General features: G+C 40.7%; 2 protein-coding genes across 3 annotated transcripts; one reads left to right on the forward strand and one right to left on the reverse strand.

Annotated features, from left to right (window-relative positions):
* Positions 1–2,983, forward strand: LOC101772781. Its single transcript, XM_012847579.3, has 6 exons — positions 1–130; positions 260–348; positions 575–749; positions 988–1,968; positions 2,294–2,351; positions 2,567–2,983. Exons 1-6 carry the CDS (start codon positions 29–31, stop codon positions 2,632–2,634), a joined length of 1,473 nt encoding a protein of 490 aa, XP_012703033.1. The 5' UTR covers positions 1–28; the 3' UTR covers positions 2,635–2,983.
* Positions 2,984–3,519: 536 nt separating this feature from the next.
* LOC101765884 (metal transporter Nramp4) lies at positions 3,520–11,283 on the reverse strand. 2 transcript variants are annotated; one of them, XM_004975255.2, is made up of 13 exons: positions 10,751–11,283; positions 10,151–10,229; positions 9,653–9,693; positions 9,450–9,528; positions 8,510–8,614; positions 7,851–7,960; positions 7,161–7,342; positions 7,010–7,079; positions 6,495–6,659; positions 5,833–5,937; positions 4,807–4,932; positions 4,627–4,722; positions 3,520–4,124 (listed from the first exon to the last, which is right to left on the reverse strand). In XM_004975255.2, the coding sequence occupies exons 1-13, from the start codon at positions 11,042–11,044 to the stop codon at positions 3,831–3,833; spliced, it is 1,746 nt and encodes a 581-aa protein (XP_004975312.1). In that variant the 5' UTR covers positions 11,045–11,283; the 3' UTR covers positions 3,520–3,830. The 2 variants fall into 2 exon arrangements, with proteins under 2 accessions (XP_004975312.1, XP_022684461.1); XM_022828726.1 differs by having other exon boundaries at positions 9,653–9,688; positions 10,751–10,890.
* Positions 11,284–11,437: the final 154 nt, after the last annotated feature.

Below are 11,437 nucleotides of genomic sequence, written 5' to 3' on the forward strand. Positions count from 1 at the left end.
CGCCGCTGCCGCTCCCCCGCTCGCGGATATGGCGTCCGAGCCCCCGCCGGGATCCACCGGCGAAGCGACACGGACCCCGCCGGCGCCCTCCGCCGCGGCCGCCCCCCGCGTCTCCTACGTGCAGCAATGCGTAAGCGCCCTCCGCCCCTCCCTCCCTCGCTCTCTTCCCTAAACCCCCATAAACCCTGCCATTTCTTCGTTGCGCGCCGCTGCGCGGTGGTCCGGTGGGGCTCACTCTCTCCTTGGCGGCGTCGCTCAGGTCGTGCTCGTCGACTGGTGGCTGGAGAGGGTGGAGGGCGAGGAGGGGAAGATCCGCGTCGCCGGGATCGCCTCCACCGCGCAGATGAGGCATCTCCTCCTCCCGTTGCTCCATTTTCTCGATTCCTTCTGCCCGGTTGGCATCCAGTTTGAAAAATGTGATCCTTTTCTAGTCCCCCAGTTAGAGGAAATTATGATCTTATTTTTGTCGATTTGAGAAATTCGTTGGTTCTGAAACAAAAAAGAGAAATGCGAAACAGTTTCAGTTGCTACTCCACCATTGGCCTCAATGTGCTGTTGCCTACTCTGCAAGCAGGAAAGGAGCATCATCCTCAACGGGAAACAGGAACGTAGCAGGCCGAGTGTTCAGATCTGCCGCCATCGGGAGGCGCCATGACCAACACGCGATAGAGACTGAGGACGGTTACAAAATACAGATTGGCCGTCTCTTGAACGTTCCCCGAACACGTGACAATGGATTTCCTGAAAAGGTAACTGCTTTCTCTCTGTGCCCCTCATTAATGATTAGTGTCCAGCAGCCAGAGTTTTCGAAGGTGATTTGCTACTAAATTGATGGGCTGCCCTGTGCACCAATTCACTATATTCCTTTTTCTTCCATCCTTTTGACACTTCCACTTGATCCATCTTTGATTATCCTAGCTAATTTTATTGATTGGAGTACCTTAAGAAGTGACCAGAAAATTTATCTATATCCATTACTCTATGCAGGTGTGCAAATGCTTCGAGTTTGGCTTTCCGATTCAGTGGCTTAAGCTTGTTAATCCAAAAATGGAGCAGCAGAATGAACAAGCACAATCAGAATCTACTGCTGATGCACCAAGGCATTCAGTTAAATATTGGATGGAGGAGTTCTTAAGCGATGATCTTACTAATCTAAAGAAATATGCTTCCGAAGAGAATGATTCCTACTCATCCGCAGGGTATACCAGCAATACAGATGGACCTGCTATCCAAAGCCTTTCAAACTTGCCTGATGGTAATGCAGGTAACATGGCTGCATCTGGGGGATTATATGGCGGCAGAACGAACATGCCTGGAAAACCATTGGCACGACCTAGAGAAACATCTTGTAGTGGTCAAGAAAGTGATCAGCATGAAAGTATGCAGATAGACACAAGCGAACAGGGGTTAGATAATCACTCCATCAGCTCTGTTTCAGTTAATCAAAATACAGGTTCCTTCTGCCCTAACTCAAAAGTAGATGACAGCATATTGGCGACATCCAAAATTATGTCAGTTGAGAAGGAAAGCTATAGGAGAAGAGTAGGTTCTAGTAAGGCTGACGAAGATGCAGATATTCAGCATGAGAATATGCAGAGCTGTTCAAATGAACATGAGATAGTTACACTTCCCATTGACTCTGCAATAGTTAATGAAAATCCAAACTCTACATCCTCTGACTTAGAAAAACCAGGAACTCCGAAATGTGGCAAAGCTTCAATGAATCTGGGGAGTACAGATGCATTGGAACTACCAACTGAAAGGATGACTCCACAGTTTGGAGCTGTTCAAGGTTCAGAAGACAGTCCAGTCAGGAGATTGCGAAGTGGCAAAGTCTTTGGAATGCCAAGTGGTGGGCTAATGAAGAGCGGCCACAAGAAGAGAAAGATCCAGCATGAAGCATCTAGTCAAAATATGATACCTAATGAAGGGGACACATCCACTGCTGATCTGACTTCTCACGAAAATGTAGGTTGAATTTTGCACCTCGAGAGATCAGTTGACAATAGCTTATCTAATTCAAATTATTTAATATCAATTTCTACTTTCGACACCCGTGATTCTGGATTTGGTTTGTGATACACCCTTTTCTTATGATACCAGTTTTAGCATTCTACTTTTATTATCTATCGTTATGTGCATATCACCATCTATCATCGTAGTTTTACACAGAGATGCATAATTTCCTGTTGCCACACCTTAGCCCTCTGAATGGTAATGGGTAAATATGGGTAGGATGCTGTACTGATGTAGCGCCTATTTGGTAAATCTAATGAGATGCCAAAATTTGCAGGATTCGTCAGCTGCTGGGGGTGTCACTAAAGATAAGCAGGAATCACATGATTCACACAGTAAGTCAGTTAATTTGCAGAATTTTACACTTATTCTTTGGTACTCAGGGTATTACATCACAAGGGTTGGTTTAGGAGTTAAATGCTATCTCTGTTTCCGATATATTGTTTTGAACCATGAAAAAAAGGTTACCAATCCACCATTGCAATATGAAAATAAAAAATGTGCCGGTTATTTTTTCCCCTAGAAAGAACTAATAGCAAACTGTTGACAGGAGGAATATCAGCGAAGAAGGCGAAGAAAAAGAGGGAGTCCAGCAAACTCTTCTGGAACTGGTGCTGAAACTTGTGCAGAGTTTGTTTCCCAACTTGAGTAGCTAATTGGTAGATGGATCGTGCCATTGTTAGATGGTGACGCCGCTTCTGTATGTCTTACCTCCCAATTACTACCCCTTAATATGATCTCAGCTATATATTCCTATTACTGAGCCTGTTCAAAACAGCAGAGATGTTGGCCCTTAATATTAGTATCATGTCGTTCTATTTGCAACTGAGTTCTGATGTACAAATGCTGCTTTCATGCCTTAGGAAAGCGTGCAGTGTAACATGTTGGACCGGTCTTCGCTTGCCATCGTTAGTCTGGTGGGTATTTGACAGTTGTATATCGCAATTTCTTGAAAAACAATTACCAACCACTGTGTCAAAGATTACTTGAGTCCAGTTGTACACGTTTTGCAACACTTAGCGCTATGCGAATTTGGAGTCATCGTTGATCAGAGCCCTCTGCAGCTCCCAAGCTCCTTGGCTTGATAGCAATCTGTCCCCAATATGACCCTGTGCTCATCTTACCTTCTGAAGCCACCCTGACAGTCTGACGGCCAAGGCATTGCCACTTGCAACCATACTCTGAACTGAACCCTTGCCGGAAGTGCTTTGGTGATGTCTCTCATACTCAGCAGTCAGCACCATTGAAAGTTGAAACATGTCCTGTGTCCCACAACAGGAGATCAACCTCCAATGCTCTGCTTCAGTCTCATGACTCTAATGAAATCAACTAAATTGCGGCTGACCGTCAGTTGACTGCAACGAGGCGACCCGGCAAGGGCAACACATGGCAGGTTTAGACTATGAACCACATGTTTAGTGACACAACGGATGACAAATGGGTACATAGAAATTTCCAGTGGCAAAATTTCACCCATCAACAAAACTGATCCCTCAGCATATCTTGTTCCATGTTGCGAAATGCAGCAAATGAAGTACAAGAAACAATTTAGATCTAGTGGTCCGTAGAATTGTTTCACATTCCAGATAAGTCGTAAGCATTGCCCGCGTAGTCGTCCATGAACAGAGAAATTCCACATTTTAGGTGCTTAAATATTAATAGACAACAAATCTACAACTGTCAGCAAGCTATATATACAGCTATATACATCTTTCATTGGTTGATGCCCTCCTTGAATATATGCTGTATGAACAAACTGAATTTTGTTCATAAAAGAATTAGATTTATATGCTATCTTCTAACCATGCTTGTCATCAATGTACAGTGATATCATCAACCTTGTCATCTTGCCTCCGTGCGTCTGCTACTTCAGTCTCACTGGAAACTGGCATGGAAGGGAATGGGACAGGAACACTAACTTTTTTGAAAACCAAGTAGATTAGAGCTGCGATATATGCCGCCATGAAAGGGAAGACAAGGGTGCTAATTACTGCGTTCGCTATCCTTGGAAGTTCACTATGCACAAGCCAACTGAGGAAGCTTGTGCAAAAGAAATAAATATTAACTCCCATAATTACCATGGAGAGGATCCATGCGACTCGGACAATCTAAATGTGAAGATAGAAACTGGTGTAAGTGTAATGCATAACAAAAAAATTACTGGGTTAACAAATGCAAAACATAAAGGTAAAGGTGTTTGTTAATGAGGTAAGTTCTTCTATGCAAAATTCTTCATGTAGGAAATAATTTACATTTAGTTAATGCATCAACAAGTTTTATCTTGCTTTCCTCTAAATATGATATAAAATTTTCCGCTTGTTAATGCTGCTCTCTAGTGAAACAATATCAGTGTTAACAAAGAAATATGATACAACATCAAGTAGCTGAGTATCACTGGAAAAATTGTTATTACTTTTTAATCTTTTAGGGTAACAATTATATAGCGTTCCTTCACCATTCATGATATTTGAGGTACAAGTAGAATGGTGCTAGAGATAACGGCTAAGCAAATATCTGTCTTTGATGTAATAAAATTGATGTTACACCGATTAGTTTATCAAGAATATTATGGAGAAATCTGATAGTAATCCATTGAATTAGATAGCTTACACAAGTCGAGTTCTTGTATGGTCCTATCATTGCACAACTGCTACTGAATTTGAGGAGAGGAACCAGGGCAAATGGCAGCACAAAAGCTAATATGATCTGCAAGATGAAGAAAAACTATCAAAATTCTGTATGACTAATGCTTATTCGGTATGATGACAAGGCGGTTGTCAGAGAAGTTACTGCAGATATGTAGATAAGTTGTCGAACATGAGCGGCACCACCAATACTGCAAATTATCAAACTAGGTATGATGGTGAAACAGGGAGCAATGATGTAAATGATGAATTTCCTCATCCCGGAGAAACCCTGTACCACATCAAGATGGCAAAAGTTTTTACTTAATAGAGATTGGGAGCAAAGTTCAGCTAGAAAGATAAACAACCTGGATGGTTTGTTTCAATTGTCACTCAAAAAAGTTGTAGGCTAGATTTTTTTTCGTACAAAAAATTACATTTTAAGAATTGGAAACACAATTAACATTGTGAGTTGATTTGCTATACATTTATGTATTAATTCTATCATCTATTAGTTTTGGCAAAATAATTTATCTAAAGAAGTTGATTGTCTAAAAATAATGTGCATCTGCTCACCACTTTTCCATACATATGAATTTATTATAACCCACAACTTTGATTACAACATTTGTTGTGCACGATATAATAGGCAATATTAATATCAAACCCAACATCTGACTTAATAACCCCATAGCCCAGTACCATCCTATCGTTGTGCCATCATGGGGCGGGAATGAGATCCTCTACAGTCGGTGTGTCTGCGGTTGAGTCACTTCAACCGCAGACACACCAACTGCAGAGGATCCATCTCCCATGGGGCGTGTGGTTCGCCAAACCTTAGCTGGCCGCCACACGCCGTCCACCTCTCCTGAGACATCCAAGCCAAATGAGTTATCTATAACATATTTTATTCTCTTTTATTTTACTTGGGTGGGAAGTAACTTCCTCACACTAGGCGTGCACACACAGACACAGTTGCTTCAAGCCTCCCTCTCCTTCGTCATTATTCACTGTGGCCTACAGGCCCACACCCTCTAGAATCCATGCACACAGCAGTCCTATTTCTTGGTTTTGTTCTACACGTACTATGCAGTTGGTCATTTCATATAAAATGTAGAATTCATATGAGGTAACTTGTATCTCGGTATCCACAAGGAATTGACATTCCTTATAGCCTTTCTTTGTAAATTACCTGCATAATGTATTGTCCAGAATAGCTGGTAGCCACTGTGCAACTTTGACCTGAAGCTAATAACGCCAAGCCATAGATTTTTGAACTTGATTTCCCAAAGATATTCTGCACATGAGCATTCCATCGTGTGTCAAAAGAATTAAAAGGAATGAAGAAGCGCATGGGATTGTTTTCTTCTTTTTTACCTAATTCCAATATTCCATCTTCTTCTATTCATGATTAGTTTAGGTCAAACTTGTTGCATTTGTTTGGGTGATAAAAGGAACATAGATGACTGAGAGGAATGGACAAATGAGAAAATAATTCTAAAAAGGAATGGGAACCTTTTTTTCATTTCTGGCCTTGGCTGGGGCCAATAGGTTGCAACGGAAAGGTCTAATAATTAAGCTTATAATAAACCTGGTTGTTTATGCTTGATTGCTACTCCCTCCGTCCTAGATTGTACATCATTTTGGCATTTCTAGGTTCATAATTTTTGCTATACACCTAGATATATTATGTCTAGATACATAGCAAAAGCTATGAATTAAAAATGCCAAAACGACCTACAATTTGGGACAGAGGGAGTATTGTTAATATAAGACAGACCAACACTAAGTAATTAATATGCTTCTATATAAAGTTTACAACTGATGCTGCACAATGTTTTCATTAGTACTGACCTTTAGTAATACAGATGTGGAATTCAATGTAAGACCGCTACAGTTGTCGTCAACCATCTGACTATCAGCACATATAGTCCCCGTGATTGACACAATGGCTACATTTACAAGTAGCACAAGGAACAAAGCAAATGCATTCTCAATCAAGAAGAATGTAGATGTGTCCTGGATAAAAAGGGTCAAATTACAACTGCAGTTACATATATCAATGTTTTACAAAAGAAACACAAACAATCGATACTAAAGGGTAAATACAACCTCATGATTTGTAGTTTTGTACTATACAAAATTTGGGAAGCATGGTGTCCAATGATGTAAAATGCAATGCATCATGTACTACCTTTATAAATAGCTAACTATTGCATGATTTTCCTTTTTATGATTTTTGCTGCAGAAACACCATTTTCAGAATTGTGCATATATGAATTTGTGGAAATATTGCAGGGTATTCTTAGATTTAATGTGATGTTGTTCTAAGTATTGAAAGTGAATTATTATGAATATTGATCACTTACCTTGACTCCTTTAGGAGAAGATGGTATTTTTCTTGATAGCACCAATGATGAATGTAGGAAAAGATTATGTCTAGCATTATATCAAATAATAGTGAGAGATGAATATTTAATATTTCACAACAGGGTTTAATTCCATATTATAGATACTTACGGTACAATGAGGGCACTAAATAGTGCAATTGCGTCTGATGTAGCGTAAGCCCCTCTCAATCTTGGGATGAACAAGCCCTGAATTACCTCACCCATAGGAGGATTGGCACTGTTCACTTCAACAAAGAAGCAAGCGGCCATGATGAGAATAAAAATAACTCCTATGAACTCCATTTTCCGAACCTTCAAGAAAAAAATGGATGGTCCATATGTCAGTTATATGCACCAAAATGGAACTACGTATTTCTTATTTATAAACCATATATGTTACTTTTATTTTTTGGGAAACAAGAGGGGCAAGCCCCCTAGGCCCCTGCTGATACTGATTATATAAAATATAACAAGGATGGAAAAACAAGCAGAGTTTTACAAAGAGAAAGGAGGAAGGAGCTTGCACGCACACAAAAATTAGTTATAAGACTGTAGGCAATCTGAAATATAATGTATGTTACTATTTAGGCATGAGAATTTTTGTGCTACATACTTTTTCACATATTTCATATCACACACTTTTCCCCTTTCTAGAAATGAAATGGAAAGATTATGGAGACACATATCCATATTATTTTCTAAATAAATCACAAGGGTTATTTCAGTGAAAATGTACATGATCTACATATTACACTGTTATTTATATGATGGAAGAGTATATTAATTACTTGTCTATTTTGTGGTGAGATGAGAATCTTACCCCACAACTCTGTAAAGCTAGGATTAGGAAAGTGCTTGCTCCACATATTAGAACACCAGCCCAAAAAGGGATGTGGAGCAATATCTTGTATGCCAAAGCAGTTCCTAACACTACACAAAGAACAAAAACAATGTTGCAATTAGTGGACACATCGATGTGCAAAATTGACATGTCTTTTGTAACAATATTGTTTGAATATATGTAAAAATTGTTAAAATGATCTTGCATGTACTGCCAACTGACATAGTTTTATTTGCTGCGTCACCCTGTTAGTTGGTCATTAGTAGTAGTAACATGGTGGTTCTGGGCATATATACGAGGTTATAATTCTTGTCGCTCCAATTGTGAACCTTGTAGTTAACCCTTTTACAGGAAGATATGACAGAAGTGTAAAGGAAGTGCTATGCACAGGGTCGTTACATGTTGGCTTTGAATTTTTTAACCAGTGCTGCACTTCAATTTGTCATATATGATTGTATAATGTTTCGCAATGTTTACCTCTTTATAAGAGCTCAATGCACATCATTGTATATGTAAACATGCAGGGCAAATATTGCGCATTCTAGTAAGAGTTACTGCTAACTGCTCCTAAATGTTTCCCATACGTTCAAAGCAACCAACATAGGAAGAAATTAGATGATCAAGAACAAACTCAATACCTCCTGGTACTGTGGCAGCAATCACACCAACCTCAATGAGCAACCAAAGGCCATACTTCACATACTTTGGGTATTCACGCATACACAGCTCAGCAAGATGCTTTCCTGTTGTATGTTACAACAATGAAATTAAGATGTCATTTTCTTGGGTACCAGTAAAAAGGTTCTAAATTTTAGAGTTCATTAGAAAAAGGTTATTTCTTTTATCTATGTTGAAATGAGTAAAATACTTTGATCCACAAAATGTAGGAACAAACTAATAAAGAGCTTTCAGAATCCATTTTGGCTTAGTGGCAGAGGGGGTGTGGGTAACTTTCATTGTCTACAGCCATGAAACCTAGGGGATGCAGCCAGGATGGAGCGCACACACTATTTTTAAAGGGATAAAAGAAACAGTAATGTCAACAAAGGAACAAAAACCCTTCCTATTATTAAAAAAAGAAAAAACAAAGGTGAGGCAGGATGGTTCTGGATTCCCAGAAAAATAGGAACAATTAACAAAGAAATTTGTTGAACCTCGGATATGCATTATCTACAGCCATGAACCCAGAGGATGCATTTTCATATGCGACAACAAAGCAATAGTATTCAATAAAGAACTTTAAGAATTATTTCTCATAAAAGTTGAATTCCAAATGGTGGTATATGCACAGATATTGGCCTTGTGATGATTTAGCTCAAGATTTGGATGATCCAACAAGTAGAATCTGTGGTGAAAGAAAATGTTCTCAACTCTCATTCAAACTAATTTAGGTTGAGTGACAGGTATGGCTGGATTTGAAATATATAAATCACTATCAGAGAAACTAATCAAGAACTGATTTACGTTTGTTGCCAACAATCCTATTTTTCCCTGCACATTGCTACATTTGCTTTGTTAGTAAATCTTTCTAGAATGGTTACATTTGCAGAACCAACTTGATAGTAAGAATAGTTTCACCTGTAATGATGCCCAATTTTGCTGCCAATGATTGTATGATCAATACAAAAATGAACCCAAAGAAGAGAACCCATAACAACTGAAAAAAAATACATGTTTAGTTCTCACTCTTGTAGAAGGAAAAAATGTAGGGGTGAGATGTCATAAGCTATTCTAAGTGAAAACTAAAAGTTGATAAGCCGAAGAAATGGTTGGGAACCTACCTCGTATCTGTGACTTGATCCAGCCTGCAAATCAGTCTGCACTGTTCCAAACATACAACCATACGATACATAAATACTCGTAAAGAGAAGGAATAAGCCTATATCTTTTAGACGCACTCGCTTATTTCACATTCTTATAGTTTTAGATCGAAGACCTACTTTTAGTAGCTTTTGTAGAAAATCTACAGGGAATACAAGTTGTGTGGGGTTAGCATCTTAAGCTTTAAGACCACACGAGCACAACATCAAAAGCTAACCAGCAGCTAGTACTACCCTACTATCACTACTAGCTCAACTAGCCAAAATATGTAGAGCATAAATGGAGATATTCATGAGGCATGGTCAAAAAAAGATGAAAAGGAAGAAGGATTCTTGAGTACGCATGTATCATCCAAATGAAGTGCATTTCAGGAAATATCAAGTATTTGCAGAAATTCACTTCACTGTAATGCCATATGTATTCTTGTGTATTTCGAATATATGAGACATATATGTTACCATTGCTAGGGTCAAGGTAAGCCAAGGAAATAAGAAAACCAGGTCCAGCATGCGCTAGAAATCTCTTCCATGTCGATTTCTGCTAAGAAAAAGGCAGTGATATATAATTAATTAAGCCAAAGTCAACAGATGTTTAAATAAGCCACCTCCAAGCATCATGCATCATGTTAAAACTATATGTATATGATGCCAAAATACCATCAAAATCTGTGACATGCCCAGGCCCACATGTCATAAACACGCATCCGGTGCTATTTTGCGTACTACTACCATGTTGAGACTTTTGCTATGACTTCCTCTGTTTTTCAATATATATGATGTTGAGGATAAGGAAATTAGTTAATAGAGAATTAAAATTTCTTATCTAAGTGTTGTATATTTAAAAACGGAGGGAAAACTTACTTGCAACATATATAGAGCGAAAATCGAAGGCTAGCATTGCTAAGCAAAAAAACCATGTATCCTAGCTGAGCTACCTAGCTAGGAACAATGCTCGATCCAGCTAGAGGCATCCACACATGGCTGTCTCCGAGCCTAAGGAACTCCATCCCGAGAAGCAGCCTGCTGCTACTGTAAGAAGAGAGATGAGCAAGAGCATACCTGCCGGAGGAGGCTGCCTTCCGCATCATCATCGTGTTGCTGCCCCGACGACGAGGCCCCGGCGGCGCCGCCTGCCGTGGCGGCGGCCGCCATCTCTATCTCGATCTCGCCGGCACCGCCACCGCTGGCACCAACAACGGCCGCCACCCTCCCGCTCCCCCTCCCGCGCTGCTGGTCTTCCCTCTCCACCTTCCTCCCGGCCTCCTCCATCACCGCCGCCGCCGCCGCTGCGTCCGAGTGGTGGTGGTGGTGGTGGTGGTCGGCAACCATGGGGCAGGCTGCGACTTTTTGCATCCACGACGAAGCTCGCTGCAAACAACTGGCAGCTAGCTAGCGCGGCGCCCGCAGGGTCAACTCTCCGCTCCGTCCCGTTCCCTTCATTTATCAGCAAAGATATGCATATATAACATATATAATCCTTTATACTATCACGTCGATCCGGTTGCTGCGACGCAGGCATCGAGAGAGGGAGAGGGGAGGGGGAGCAAGTCGTCGTCGCCGTGCAGGTGGTGGCGTGCGAAGGCCACCTAACCCGGCTTCTAGTTTAATCCTAATCCTCTAGTTTAATGGCCTTGATGCCTCTACGTGTACGGCGTGGGGTGTGGGGTTGCGGGGGGGGGGGGGGGGGGGGGGGGAATGCGAAAAGTTTCGGAGCGTATCGAAACAAGAGATGGCCCGTGAAGGATA

Source organism: Setaria italica, chromosome VII (genome assembly GCF_000263155.2).
Source record: "Setaria italica strain Yugu1 chromosome VII, Setaria_italica_v2.0, whole genome shotgun sequence".
Taxonomy (NCBI): domain Eukaryota; kingdom Viridiplantae; phylum Streptophyta; class Magnoliopsida; order Poales; family Poaceae; genus Setaria; species Setaria italica.